General features: G+C 45.0%; 1 protein-coding gene across 1 annotated transcript; it reads left to right on the plus strand.

Annotated features, from left to right (window-relative positions):
• Positions 1 to 2,711: 2,711 nt before the first annotated feature.
• Positions 2,712 to 14,804, plus strand: PRDX6 (peroxiredoxin 6). The gene is made up of 5 exons (XM_032393394.1): positions 2,712 to 2,905; positions 7,510 to 7,666; positions 11,956 to 12,102; positions 13,015 to 13,161; positions 14,507 to 14,804. Exons 1-5 carry the CDS (start codon positions 2,811 to 2,813, stop codon positions 14,633 to 14,635), a joined length of 675 nt encoding a protein of 224 aa, XP_032249285.1. The 5' UTR covers positions 2,712 to 2,810; the 3' UTR covers positions 14,636 to 14,804.
• Positions 14,805 to 15,482: the final 678 nt, after the last annotated feature.

Below are 15,482 nucleotides of genomic sequence, written 5' to 3' on the forward strand. Positions count from 1 at the left end.
CCTCCTTCCCATGGCGCTTCCTGCTAGCCCTTGGGAAAAGAGCTCTAACTGCTGCCCTCCGGGAGGGACTCAGCCCATGGAGCACCTACCTTCAGTGTAGTAGAGGTTAAACTAACTCCCTACACAGGCCACACAGGACAGACAGTATTCTTTCAATTTTGCACATTAAGTATATGGGACTCTTCTTTCCTTTGACAAAGAAATACGCTCTATCTTTTTCTTCCTTGGAGCATATGGCCCTTGGTCAACCTTTCATTTTCACAATTTTGACAGAGATAGGGATACATTAGGATAGGATTCATTTTCCTCCTAATTCTATTCTAGAAACTATAACAGTGCAAGAGGGGCATTAAAGTGACAATAGACACTAATGTCGGTATGTGGTGAGGAACCTTCTGAGTAACAGGGAACATATGCACTCTTAGAAGGCTACTCTCCAGCCACTGTTCACCCACATGCAACGTGGGCCCAGTGTGGCTAGATCTGACTTTCCAGGAGACAGAAATCCAGATATTTTTGTAAAAAATCCTGTTTTTCGAATGTTGTCAGCTAATTCAAAAGAACTTAAAATGCTGCAGAGGCTAAAGCAAAGAAGCATGCAGGGTGCAAGAAGACTTCCAGTGTGCAGTCTCTGGCACTGCAAATCCTAACAGGCATTTATCTTATTTTATTATATTTGCTTAATTTACAACAGACAGTTCCACAATTATGCTTCTTTTTTTTTAAGATTTTATTTATTTATTTGACAGAGAGAGACACAGTGAGAGCAGGAACACATGCGGGGGTGGGGGGGAGAGGGAGAAGCAGGCTTCCCGCGGAGCAGGGAGCCCGATGCGGGGCTCGATCCCAGGACCCTGGGATCATGACCTGAGCCGAAGGCAGACGCTTAATGACTGAGCCACCCAGGCACCCCAATTATGCTTTTTCTAGAGATCAATAGTCTATTTCTGTATTCTCCATAGTTGCGGTAAATCTGGGTTGTCTACCCTATCTCCATGGCATTAATAATAGTGTATTAAAGTTAATTAGTTTAGATATGAAATTACAGTAGCTCTATAGCGTTCTCTAGAGTTGCTAGAAATTTTACCAGTAATCTTACTGTAAATCCTTTTTCAGGGGAAAACTGAGTAAATATGGTTAGCAAGCCCGCACACACACCCCACACACAGCACTATGATGAAAACTGAAATCACAGTATGTGAGTCACTTCTCTTAACATTGCTATGTGCCTTCCTTAAGCCTAAGGAGCTCCATGCAGTGAATTTTCCCACTTCTGAACGCCAACCATTTAGCACCCTCCCCCATCAGCATTTACTCTATATTTTTACCATAACTGTATGTACATCTGCCTTCCCTGTAAGAGCAGGGACTGTAGCTCTTCACTGTACCACCAGGCCTGGAACAGTGCCTCCCACACAGTTTGCAAAGCAAGAGGTACTGCATAAGCCATTATCATCAGCCAAATAATAGCTACCATTTCCAGAGCACTTACTATGTGCCAAGTAGTTTACCTACATCATCCTAGAGGCTTTCCCAGATCAGACCATCCAATCCAAAGCAGCTCCCCAGCCACCCTCTAGCACAGAACCTTATTTTATTTCTCTAAATAGGATTTACTGCTATCTAATATATTCTTGTTTATTATGTCTCCCCTACTAGAAAGAAAGCTCCAAGAGACCAGTCATTTTGTCTGCCTCATGCTTGGCACATAGCAAATAAATGAATCTAAACTTCCCACTTCCTTGGGTGGCAGAGTTGACTTGCACACAGCAGATCGCAATAAGTATGCTTTAAAATGTATATGCAGATTTCAGGGGTACCTGGGTGGTTCAGTCCCATGAGCAACTAACTCCTGGTTTCCGCTGAGGTCATGATCTCATGGGTTGTGGGATAGAGCCCCTCTTGGGGTTCACGCTCAGCGGGGAGTCGGCTTCAGATTCCCTCTCCCTCTGCCCCTCCCCCCATAAATAAATATATCTTTAAAAAATGGATATCTAGATTTCAGGATAATTGCGTTGACTATTTTATAGTTCACAATACTGGGAGAGGGAAGTGAAATAAAAGTTTAGTCACATTCCCCCAGGCGGTGACTGATGACATAGGTGCTGGAATTTTTGCTGCAATATGAAAGCCACTTCCTCTGACATAAGGTCCCCTACATGTCTGGGTCTTGTCACATCCTCTGATACAGAGTTCATGACGGCTAGCCTGGCTGGGGTGGTCAGGATTCCAGAAGCTCACACTTAAAGAGGGGTAAGTGGAGGGGTCAGGAGACCGAGCGTGAGCATACAGGAGGACCTCCGCGGATTCGTCATCCCGCACCCCGATTCTCCGCCTCGGGGCTCCCCTTCTACTGCGCTCCGCTTCCTTGCACCTTCAAAGCCCGGACGCACTGCAGGATCAAATCTAGCTCACCTCCAAGCCTCCAGGGGACAAGGTCACTGAGTCCAACGTCACGTGAGTGGAGACGCGGGCGGGTGCCCTCAGGCTCCGGGCCAGTTCAGAGGCAGCCGACCAGTGCCTACAGCTCACCCACCCTTGCCCCGCCCCTCGCTCGGGAGGTCCGGACCCTCCCTCGCACCCGCGCGGACCTCGGCTCGGTGCACCCGGCCCACGGCCAGGTCCAGTCCCGACCCTTCCCCTGCCACGGCCCCGCCCACCTAGACTCCGCCTCTGACCCCGCCCACTCCGCCGCGTCCCGCCCCTCGCGGCCGCGCTTCCTCTGCTGCCGGCAGCTACACCGCCAGAGCCGGCAAGCTGGTGGCTGTCGCTGCTGCGCTTCCTTGTCTTCCCGCGTCACCGCTGCCGCCATGCCCGGAGGTCTCCTTCTCGGGGACGAGGCTCCCAACTTCGAGGCCAATACTACCGTCGGCCGCATCCGTTTCCACGACTATCTAGGAGACTCGTAAGTGGCCACCTCATAGCCGTGCCCTGGCCTCGGGTTACGCCCGGCCTCGGAGGTGCCTTCCCTATTTCTTCTCCCTTCCGTCCTCCTTCCCGCTCAGCCTCCTGCTCGCCGCCCGCCTCCTCCCCGCACCGGTTCCTGCACGTGCCTCTGGCCGAGTGGCCCCTGCCCCGCGTCGGCCGAGCGCTGCTGGGCGCCGGCCACTGGACTCCCCTCCCGCCTGCGGCCCCCGCGTGGCTGAGCTAGCTCCGCGGCGGGAAAGGGGGAGGGGAGCGAAATTGGGTTCCCGCAGGTCCGGGAACCGGAGGCGGATGCGGAGGGTTGGTTCCCTATCTCACTCGGTTTGGTGAGCGGTGCCAAGTAGCGCGGTCAAGCCGAGGCCCAGCGGGGGCAAGGGTCGGGCGGCATCAGCGGTCACATCCTGGGATTCGTGCCCAGGGTCTCACCTCCCTCCCTGCGTTCTGGAATCTGCTCCCTGGGGGAGGTGGGTGTTTCAGGCCAGAGTCTGAAGACACTGCTGCTGGCTGAAGGCTCAGGACGGCCCAGCGCGTTATCTGAAGTCCTGCTTGCTGCACTGGCGTTTCAGGCTTCTCGACACAAAAAGTAAAATTTAAAACCACCAGCTGCCAAATAACTGGCTGAAAGACTTGTTGTCCACAGCCTCCTGCCGGGGCTGGGATATGATTTGATAACAGCTCTGGGAGGAACCAAGAACACTCTGTATGTAGGTGTGCCCTTCATTCCTGAACTTGCAGCACTGTGAGGGGAGGGCTTTCTGAGGTTGCTCCGCGGCGGTGGCCGGTTCTTGGCGCCGCAATAGGCAGGCTCTTGCGGGCGCCAGGACGCTTGTCCCTCCCCGCTTTGGAGACCCTTTTGTTTCCCAGTGGTGTGCCCCTCACCGCTTCCTGCCCCTGCTGCCTTGCTTCCCGCACGTGGCCTTGCTGGTGATAGCCAAATCTGGCCTGGCAGTCAGACCGTCATGACTGGGAGTAGGTCGGCGTTGCCCTGGTTTTCCATTCTACAGCTCCTGAATCAGCAAGCTTTCAAGTTGCTTAGTTTTAATCTGAAACATCCCAAAGATGTGTCATTATATTCTGGAGTTCCAGCAGCCCCACCACACTGGTTTTCCTTTTTTTTTTTCTTTTTAATTATTGAAGGATAATTGGCGTACAGTGTTTATTAGCTTCAGGTGTACAGCAGAGTAATTAGAGAATTCTGTACATTACTCAGTGCTCATCACAGTGAGTGTTGTCACCGTGTGTCACCATACATTACAGTATTATTGACTGTATTCCCCATGCTGTACTTTTCATATCCATGACTTACATATTCTATAACTGCAGGTTTGTACCTCTTAATCCCCTTCATCTATTTCACCCATCCTCCCACCGCCTCTAGCAACCACTGGTTCTTTGTATGTATGACTCTGCTCCTGGCTTTTTGTTTGTGTGTTCGTTTTACACTGTGATGTTGTAAGGCTTAACAATTCCTCCATGATTTGTATCCTTTTTATATACAGCATCCAGGTATATGTGTCTGTAGGCAGAGAGAGGGAATTTTATGAGATTAATCAATAACTGGATGGGGCTATGCAGAGAACCTGCATTTTAGGCCTACACATCCCCTTACAATCCCTTAAATCCATTGTCCAGCCACTGATTAAGGGAAGAGCTATTCTTTGTGAAAGAGAGAACTAGGCTAGAAAAAAAGATGAGAAATGGAACATTCAGACATTAAAGGTAGGAAAAGACCTCAGACATACAGATTGTATCCAATCTCATAATCTAGGTATTAGTATTTCTCCAAAAGTCCATGGGATTTTCAGGGTATGTTCCTTCCCATTCCCATCTATAGCCCATACAACAAAATCTTACCAGAACTCTTAGATTGTATAGATTAAAGATAAATATTAACGTACTATAGCAATAATTATAAATGCTGTCACTATTTAAACTAACCCTAACCCTAATTTTTGGGTTTCTTCTTGTTGTTGCTTATTGGCCCCTGGATCTATCTTGATTTCATTAAAAGTAGTACCTTCTCAGGGAGCCACCAGTAGGAAGATGAGAAAAATACCTGCATTTATAAACAAGTAGTATAACAAGTCGGCCTCAGATAAGGCATGGGGTAGTATTCCCTCCCCTACCCCAAAAAGAAGTTTGAGCTCTTTATATAATTATAACATATGGATTTTGCCTAATACAATTTTTCCCAACTCCATTCTGTGTGTGATCTTAATTCAGATGCCACTTTTTGATCCAGGTGTTTTTTGGAGAAAAAAATAATAATAATTTCAAACAATACAGGTATCTGCCCTACCTCTGACAATTGGAAACAGCTAAGGGGTTTGGGTGCTGCATTTGGTGAGTTTAATGAGCTTTATCACTATTTTTGTATGTATGTGGTAGAAGCAGCTACTTTACAGTACATTTTCACCAAACAAAACGTGTTTTCCTGGGGTTTTCTAGGGGTGAGTAGGGACCCTTCCCTTAAAGGAGGAAACCTTTTGTCTTTTGAAAATAAGGAAGGAAATGGGATAATGTAATTGAACTACTCTTAAGAGCACAGTAGGGAGACTTAGAGGGGAAGGCAGGCCGAAGTAAGACATTCTGTTATCCTATTCTAGCCACATGGCAAACTGGAGTTTGGCTTCTGAGGGGTGCAGGATGTGAAGTGGCTTAAACTCAATTCCTTAGCATGATTCAGCAAAACCTTCTCGACACACAATGGAAAGAGTATGTCTCACACTTGTAATTCATCAACCCTGTAACAACACAGGAAGAAATGTCCTGTTTATTTTTTTCTCAACTCCTGGAGATTCTCTTAAGTCTCATCTGACCCTTAAGCCGATCCTTTTCCATAGAATCTAAGGCCTAGATTTTACCCATGCCTAGATTATTTCTTTCAAAAGATGTATGTCCCTCTTACTGCCCTTCATAAAAAAGTAAATCTACCACAATCCTCCAGAATCTTAAAAATATTACCTCTCTCCCATCCAAGTACCAACCAGGCCCGACCCTGTTTAGCTTCCGAGATAAGACTAAAATATTACCTCTCTTCCCAGTCTTGCCATAGGGCCTTCTATCCTTTTTATGGGAAGGCTTTTCCTTTCCTGAAGCCCTGGGAGTCCAAGTGGCAGATGTAGGTGGGAAGGAGGTACCCTTGTGTCTGCTTTTGTTCTTTGTGCTTCAGGAAACTTGGCAAACTTTGAGAGGTCAGCTTGGCATCTAGGCTAGGTTTAGTAATCTACTAGTTTAGGATCCTGGTTTGTTTGGGTTTTTTTTTAAGATTTTATTTATTTGACAGAGTGTAAGCACAAGCAGGGGGAGCAGCAGAGAGAGAGGGAGAAGCAGGCTTCCCACTGAGCAAGGAGCCCAATGCGGGACTCGATCCCAGGACCCCGGGATCATGACCTGAGTTTAACCCACTGAGCCCCCCGGGCGCACTTTTTTTTTTAAAGATAGTTTAGGATTCTGGTTTAACGTACATCAACAAGGGTCGTGGAAAACCGAGTGTTAAATTTTCCTTTTCAGTCAGAAGAGTAGCTTCTGTTGCCGAAGAGAAGGAAGTGGTAGTCCAAAAGTTCTTGGTGACTTGAAATGTGCTTAAAATCTATACAAAGTTTTACCTTAGGCAATGATGATTTAGATACTAGGATTTACCTAAGAATCTGTAGTTTTAAAAATCTGTTGTAGGCTCTCAGTTTTCTGCCCACTTGGTCTAAAGCAGGAAGAAAAAGAAACTACAAACGAAGAGACAGGTAAAACAGCTATTTTGTCAGGGTGCAAAGACTGGCTGTCCTGTTTGGCAGGCTAGGTCAGGAAAGCCTACTTACAAAAGTTTTTATATCCATTCACTACAAAGAAGCCAAGTGTCAACTTTAATTTTACATATAAATAGGGGATAGAAGCCTATTTATTTCAGATTACATAACCTGCTTATTATTGCAATCAGGCCTTTGTTTGGATTGGGGCACATTGGGACATCAATTGTTGAAGCTAAATGTCAGGGTCTCTGTGCCTAGAAAAAAAAAATAGGAGTAAGCAAGGGGGGGGAAGTTATTTCAATAAGCTTGTTGGTTTAAATAGCACAGATTTTATGAGCTGAAAAGAGTCAGGGTGGCCCTATAGTTATTAAAGGAGGCAAGACCCTTAAATTAGAGTCTTTTAAGACATTTATCATGTGGAATTGGGCATTAAACATGGGCTTTTCTGGAAGTAAGAAGATCAGAAAGCATTCCTCGACAAAAATCTAAAAGTAATTGTCCTCATAAGCATTCATTTAAAAAAGAAAGTCGGGGCACCTGGGTGGCTCAGTCGTTAAGCGTCTGCCTTCGGCTCAGATCATGATCCCAGGGTCCTGGGATCTAGCCCCACATCGGTCTCCCTCCTCCGCGGGAAGCCTGCTTCTCCTTCCCTCTCCCTCTGCTGCTCCCCCTGCTTGTGCGCGCTCTCTCTCTGACAAATAAATAAATAAAAATCTTTTTAAAAAATAAATAAATAAAAAAGAAAGTCATTTTTGACCTAGGATTTGTGATTTCTCATTCTGCATTGATGGTGATAACCTCTCCAGGAGAGTTGTGACTTCCTCTTCCTTTCTTTCAGATGGGGCATTCTCTTCTCCCACCCTCGGGATTTTACCCCCGTGTGCACCACAGAGCTTGGCAGAGCTGCGAAGCTGGCACCAGAATTTGCCAAAAAGAACGTTAAGATGATTGCCCTTTCGGTGGACAGTGTCGAAGACCATCTTGCCTGGAGCAAGGTATAGTACCAGTTGGCATGTGCTTTGAAATTATAGATCAATTTCTAAATTATATAGAGTAGCTTGGTTTTGGTTTTGTTTTTGTTTTTTTATTTTTTATTTAAATTCAATTTAGTTAACATACAGTGTATTATTAGTTTCAGGGGTAGAATTTAGTGATTCGTCAGTTGCATGTAACACCCAGTGCTCATTACATCACGTGCCCTCCTTAATGTCCATCACCCAGTTACCCCAGCCCCCCACCCACCTCCCCCTCCAGCAACCCTCAGTTTGCTTCCTATAGTTAAAAGTCTCTTATGGTTTGCCTCCCTTTCTGTTTTTATCTTTATTTTTCCTTCCCTTCCTCTATGTTCATCTGTTTTGTTTCTTAAATTCCACATATGAGTGGAATTATATGGTACTTGTCTTTCTCTGACTGACTTACTTCGCTTAGCATAATACCCTCTAGTTCCATCCATGTCGTTGCAAATGGCAAGATTTCATTCTTTCTGATGGCTGCATAATATTCCAGTGTGTGTGTGTGTGTGTGTGTGTGTACCACATCTTCTTTATCCATTCATCGGTTGATGGACATCTGGGCTCTTTCCATATTTTGGCTATTGTGGACATTGCTGCTATAAACACTGGGGTGCATGTGCCCCTTCAAATCACTGTTTGCATTCTTTGGGTAGATACCCAGTAGTGCAATTGCTGGGTCATAGGGTAGCCCTACTTTTAACTTTTGGAGGAACCTCCATACTATTTTCCAGAGTGGCTGTACCAGTTTGCATTCCCACCAGCAGTGTAAGAGGGTTCCCCTTTCTCCACATCCTTGCCAACATCTGTTGTTTCCTGAGTTATTAATTTTTAGAATAGCTTGGTTTTTTGAGGTAAAGGTACAAGTAACCTCAGATTCAAACTTCACTGATTATGTGAAAATCTGACTTAGACCGCACTGTGACCTCCACCTTGCTAAATGCTCAGTTCTCAGCCCTAATCTTTCTTGACCTACAAGCAGTCTTCAACCCACTGATCACTGTAGATTCTGAAACATTTTTCTCTTTTGGCTTCCAGATACCACATCTCTAGCTATTCCTGTTTATGCTCAGACTGAGTTCCATCATCTCCTAATTTCTGCTGAAGTTGCCCTGGATGCATTTCTTGGATGCCTTCTCTTTTTACCTACACCCTTCCCCTTGGTGAACTCATCCACTCACATCTGAATGCTGTGATTCCCAAATTTCCATCTCTAGGCCAGACTGCTGGCTTCCAGACCAGTACAACCAGTGCCAACTCAGCCTCTCCCCTAGGATGTCCCATCATCTCACACCTAGTATATCAAACACGGGGTTCCTTTTCTTAATCCAAGGTCTTACTCATCTTAGCTAATGGACACTGCATTTTCATAGTTGCTCAGGCCAAAGAGCCAGGCGTCATCCTTAATGCCTCTGGTTTTTCTGTATCCATGTCTGATTCATCAGTAAACTCGTCTACTCCACCTTAAAATTATCCAGAATCCTATTTGGAAGACTCTTTACCCAGTTATCTTTGTGGCTTGCCCTCCCCTCTTTCTGGTCTTGACTCAAGTGACACCTCATTAAAGCCTTCCCATGGCCTCCTTATCTAAGATTATAACGCCCCTCCAGCCCCCTCTGGTTAATTTTCTCCTTAGCACTTGTCACCATCTAAAAGAAAATGCTCTGCAAATCGCTAGTTTCGTTTGTTCATTTGTCCACACCCAGCAGAGTGGAGGCTCGGCGGGGCCGACTCCCATTCTGTGCACTGCTGAGCAATGCTTGGCACCCAGTACGTCAATGCTTGGTACCCAGTATGTCCTAGGCAGTCGGTCTGTACGTGTGGAATGCATGAACTGAAGGAATTGCCTACTTGCAACAAAAGGATTTACTTGGACAATGAATGTGGTAGTCTAGGCTTAACTCAAGAACATTTTGATGACTTTGCTACGATGTGTGCCACTAAATAATGCTGATAGGTAAGTTTGGAGGGCCGCTTACCGTGTGCCACGCGGTATGTCAGGCACTTCGCGTACAACTGAATAAAAGGTGTGGTCCTGACTTGTGAGTTGGCCGCCTGGGGCTGCATCCCCTGGCCATCTCATGCTCGTTGATTCTCAGTGCCAGATTAGAAGAACTGTATCAGGAGAAAAGAGAAGGGCATTGCTCTTTCTTGGGGTGGAATTTTTTCTCATTCCTTACTTCTGGCTGTGAATAGCAGCTGCATTCCTACAGTGGTCTCACAGGCCATTTCTCATTTGTGTCCGGGAACAGCCCTTTGAGGGAGGTGTGTAGTTCATGCCCTTGTGTTTGCCCATGGGAATACCTTTCCCTTCTTCCACAGAGGTGGAGGGACTTGCTCAGGATGGTCCTGCTGGAAAATGATGGCAGTGCAGTTGAAACCTCACACCGATGCTGTTTGTGATATTAGATGCTAGAGGGCAGGCATTAGCCTGATTTAAGATAGAATAAAGCCAAAGCATGTGGTTCTTTGGTGTTCCTGGATGTCACGGAATACCCATTGGGCAAGTGACAGTGTTGACAATTATTACGGTATAGCAGTGGTTAAAACTAGGAATCACTGAAGGAAGAGCTTATCACCTATTGTATACCACCTCTTAAAGTATAGCAGTGTGAGTGTGCCCAGCTTCATTTCAGCTGGTGAGCTTCTGCCTTAGAATTTTCACGGTGGGGATTGCATTCAATAGAAGACACTTCCCAGTTATCCGAAGCAGCGGCCAGAATTTGACGTTCAGCTGGTTAAATAGGAAAACTCGGGGTGCCTCTCGCATGAAGCCATATGGATCATTTTTTAGGTGTGGTGACTTGAAGGGAGCCAGTGACTAGAGAAGAGAAGTTAAGATAATAAAATTAAGGAACATGTTCAAAATGTGCTGTTACCCATTTCAGAATTCGTCGATGCCACTCTTACCCTGATAAAAACAGAAAGGGAGGCAAACCATAAGAGACTTTTAACTATAGGAAGCAAACTGAGGGTTGCTGGAGGGGGAGGTGGGTGGGGGGCTGGGGTAACTGGGTGATGGACATGGAAATGGAAATGACATCAGAGAAAACTGCCATGACATCCACCCGATTTACTTTCAAGTCTCCACATAATAAATAAACCTCATTCCAACTTTAAATCCTCTTTTCCGCTACTTCCTAAAACTCTGCCCAGCTAAGTGACTCACTCTCTTCTCAATTCTTTATGCTCACACTTGCCTTCCTATTTCATTAATAGTGCTCCCCTTACCTGTGAAAATCTGATACAGCCTCCAAGGCCCAAGGCCGAAGTCTTTCCTGAAGTCTCAACTAACTCAGCAGACCTATAAATGGGGACCAGTATACCTCAGCGTTCACAGTCTGCCATTTACATGTTAAAATCTTGCATTTGCTGCTACTTCATAGGGGAATCATCTGAACCAAAGGAGACAGTTCTCTGAAGGCAGGAACTTTGCTCATCCACCCTGCTGACCCCACTTTAAGTGCTATATCGATGCTTCATCAAATAATGAAGCTAGATTTTTTTTTTCCCCAAAGACTTCTAGGGATAGGAAAAATAGAAGTGAATGAGTGCAGTTAACTAGGGGAAGAAAACAGAGTAGGGGGGAGAGTACATTATTGTCTTTCAGTTCAGACCTGAAATGCTTTGTTTTCTATGTGGATTTCACCCTAGTGTAAATTTACCTCTGCCTTTCCACCCGTAAAATTTACGTTTTACTTATCCTTAAAGTACATAATCAACTCTCTGTTCTTGGGTTTGCTTTAAGTTTTGTAATTTTTTTTTTTTTTCCATTTCTTGATAATCTGCCTTCCAGTAGCATCGTGTCTGGGTCAGGGTACTTAGCGGGCAGGGACCAGATCTATAGAATTATCTCTGCATGTGGCATTATTTCTAGATGTGATGGACTTAATGAACCCATTATTTCTAATGGTGTTTACTTGTTGCATATCCTGAGGTACATTGGATTGGGATCTACCTCTACAGTATTCGACTTTGCTGTTTTCTTGCTGCTTCAAGCAGTAAAAGCATGCCAATTTTTAAGAGAACTGGGCATGAAAAGGGTCTGTGGTTATAACCTAAGTAACCTAAGTACTGTACCACACTGTTCTTTCTGTCAGTGACTGATTGGGATGAGGAGCGTTCATTCATTCATTTTCATACTCAAATTGCTTAGAGAAAATGATGATTGCGGTCCTCTTCCCTATCTTGCAAGTTAATAGCCGTTAACTGTGATTGAATTCCGAAGATGTGCTTGGTTTAGATTTCTTTTTCCTCTCTCACCTGCATTTCAGGATATCAATGCTTACAACGGTCAGGAGCCCACAGAAACATTACCTTTCCCTATCATTGATGATAAGAATCGGGACCTTGCCATCCTGTTAGGCATGCTGGACCCGGTGGAGAAGGACGAAAAGGGCATGCCTGTGACAGCGCGTGTGGTGAGTCCTAGAAATCCATTATTGAGTCCTCATGACCGGCCAGGCTCTATGTCTAATTGAGTGCTTGCACCAACTCCTGGAAATAGGGGAATATCTCCAATTACAAAATAACTGTATTAATGGCAGTCTCACTGACCGTCTGTACTGCTAATGCAAATAAAGTTTTCAGCTAAATTTTTAAGTTGCTGAATTTGACAGCTTTTGGAAATCTACATAAAATAAGTAGTTGTCCTAAGATGTAATCTAGAAATGAGGAATCTTTTCTTCAGCTCTCCTGACAGCCCTCTCTTCAAAGTGGTGGGCCATACCCTTTTCCATAAGGCAGTTCTGGTTTGGAATTCCTATTTGTTCTGTCCTTACCCACTCCAGAACAAACTTAGTCCCTCATCTGCAAAACTGTACAACTATTTGAGGACCAGTATCAACTCCCATTAGTATATTTTTTAAGATAACCATCCCTAGTTAACATAGTACCTTCCCGAGGCCTTTCCGGATTCAATTTGCATATCAGTTTTCGTACTGAGCCAGCCAGAGCCAAGAGAATTCCCTTCTAAGTTTAGAAAAATAACATGGAGGGGTGCCTGGCTGGCTCAGTCGGTAGAGCATGTGACTCTTGATCTTGGGGTTGTGAGTTCAAGCCCCATGTTGGGTGTAGAGATCATTTAAAAATAAAAAATAAATCTTAAAAAAAAGAAAAATAACATGGAGAAGAAAACTACCTAAACTCTAGCCACCCAGGTTAACAGTTTGTTGTATCCTTCTAGGTGTTGGAGGGTGGGGGGTGTTTTGTGTGTTTTTATTTTTATTTTTAACAGCCTGGAACATTTCTGATGACTTAAGAGCTTTCAAAGAGGCTTTAACATCAAAAACACTTCAAGAATTCTTCTATTTATGCATTTGTGTGCTTTGCAGGTGTTTATTTTTGGTCCTGATAAGAAACTGAAGCTGTCTATCCTCTATCCAGCGACCACTGGCAGGAACTTTGATGAGATTCTCAGAGTAATTACCTCTCTCCAGCTAACGGCAGAAAAGAGGGTTGCCACCCCGGTTGATTGGAAGGTAAAGATACTCACCTTGCCTGCAAGGCCTAAGGGGCTGGTCTCTCAATGGCTATCTTCAGGGTCTTTGTTACATGGGGCTCTTTTTCTGGTATGCAGACGCACTGGCTGGACTTCTCATGGCTGAGTTTCAGATTTGCTGTGAGGCCATTGTCAAGGTCTTTAACACCTTTTATTATAAAATACAAACTCCCTATATTGCTTCCTAAATTTTAGATCATGTGACCAAATTAATTGGTCAGAATGATGCCTTTCAGTAAAAGAATTTTTTTTAAAAACCTTTAACCCTTCCCAAAACTAGCAAAATGATGGCAGAATATTTATAGCTAGACTTAGATTGGCCACTTAAGTCATGGCTATAAAACTCTGTGGTGTATTAATGTCGTGGAGCATTTCATTTCTCTTAAGCTTCATTCAGTCTTTTAAACTCATGTAGAATTCTTGGAATCCTGTTCATAAACTTTTAATCTCTACGATTTCTGCAAAAGGTAGGACAGGGCTATCAGAAGGGTATCTTCACATAGCTACATTTTTAAAATATGCTAACCTGAATACCAGGTTGTGTTGTTTTGTTCTTCCTGGCAGGCGAATCACTTAAATTCTGTATATCATCCACCGAACATGTGTCTACTGAGCCTGGGCAGTGGGCACTGGGATACAGCAGCAAACAGTATAAATATAAACATAAATAAAAGTCCCTGCCCTCCTAGAGCTTACACTCCAGTGGGTGGAGACAAACAGTAAGCAAGTTTACTGTGTTAGGTGACAGTGAGTGTGACAGAATAATCAAGCAGAGGTGGAGAGAATAGGAACGCAGGGGTGGGAGGGTTGGTTTTATAATTGGCTGTCAAGGAAGGCCTTTCTCTGAAGGGACCTTTGGGAAGGACACAAAGAAAGCAAGGGACCAAGCCATGGGTATTTATGAGAGAAGAACACTGCAGGCAGAAGGAAGAGCTAATGAAAGTGAGCATGGTGGGTTCAAGAAACAGAAGACAAGCCAGCATGCCTGGAAGGGAAGGAGCAGGAAATGGGGTGAGGAGCCAGGGATGAGAGAGGAGGCAGGAATCATTCACACAGGGCAGCAATAAGGACTTAGAATTAACATTTTAAAGTGTGGTGCCAAGCCATCACCGGGTTTAAAATAAGACTACTTGTTAAGATAGGGAAATAGTTCCCTCACGAAAGTGTCAAAGATCAACCTGTGAAAACAAAATTCCTCAGAGGAGAGAGAGTAACCAATACTGAGTTCTTCTCATGAGCACCTGTAGCTACTTGTCTAAAGTCAACTCTTGCCTTTAGGCTTCCCTGTAAGATTGGATTTCACCATTCTCAATGTCTTCCAATAGGATGGAGATAGCGTGATGGTTCTTCCAACCATCCCTGAAGATGAAGCCAAAAAAATCTTCCCTAAAGGAGTCTTCACCAAAGAGCTCCCATCGGGCAAGAAGTACCTCCGCTACACGCCCCAGCCCTAGTCTCTCCGAGGAGCTGGTGCAGGGGCTGTTGGCCGAGCTCAGTGAGCCGGACGATGCCGGCTGCCAGGCCTGTTCTGCAGCTGTTCCATAGAAACATCCTGGTGTGATCGCAGCCAAGGTCTTTAGGTTGCTCTGCTACTGGCTTATTAAATGAAAATGGCACTAAAAATCTCTTGGGATCCTTTACTCTGTGCCTTCACCAGCATTCAACTCTGTTCATATACCTTAGCACTCTCCTCCGCTGACTCTCTCTGAAATACAGTCCATGTGAGAGGCTCAAATCTTGGATCTCTACGAGCTTTGGGATCAGTGAGGTAGCTCGGTTGAAAAAGCCTGCTTTGCTCCATCATAGAATGACTATCTGTTTTTCAGCTGTTCTAATCAAATCCAGAACTTGAGGTTCAGATTCCTCTGTGATATGTGAGTATATAACCCCAAAACTAAGAGTATCCAGGTGTTCTTCACTGTTCGGTGTTTGGATCATAGCAGGCGCAAAAAACCTTTCAATTCTATACTTTTTCGGTAGATAACTGAAGTGGGATGAGCAGGGGGAAGGATCTTTAAATATTTTGCTCTAAAGAAAATGTTTCAATAAATTTCTGTCAAAAGAGGGAGGCTGTGGAGAAGGCTCCACTTGCCTGCGGGGAGGCGTACCGGGTGCCGTGTGCCTTTCATACAGAGTATTTCCATCTGTCGGTCTTCTCTGCGCTGATGGACGCAAGCAAGGGCACACCTCGGGAAGAGAGGAGAAGAGGATGGAAGATGTTTTATCGTAGAACTTTTCTTGCAGTGAGGGCAGTGGGGCTGTTTCTGATTCTTGGTTTTTTGGGGATCAGCAAATAAATCC

This window comes from Phoca vitulina, unplaced genomic scaffold (assembly GCF_004348235.1).
Source record: "Phoca vitulina isolate PV1807 unplaced genomic scaffold, GSC_HSeal_1.0 scaffold73, whole genome shotgun sequence".
NCBI classification, from domain to species: Eukaryota; Metazoa; Chordata; class Mammalia; order Carnivora; family Phocidae; genus Phoca; species Phoca vitulina.

Excerpts from the sequence above, each read along its gene's own strand:
- PRDX6 (XM_032393394.1), top strand. The coding sequence starts at position 2,811 with ATGCCCGGAGGTCTCCTTCTCGGGGACGAGGCTCCCAACTTCGAGGCC. Across the intron at positions 2,906-7,509 it reads CACGACTATCTAGGAGACTC|ATGGGGCATTCTCTTCTCCC; the intron begins GTAAGTGGCCAC and ends CCTTTCTTTCAG. Across the intron at positions 12,103-13,014 it reads TGCCTGTGACAGCGCGTGTG|GTGTTTATTTTTGGTCCTGA; the intron begins GTGAGTCCTAGA and ends TGTGCTTTGCAG.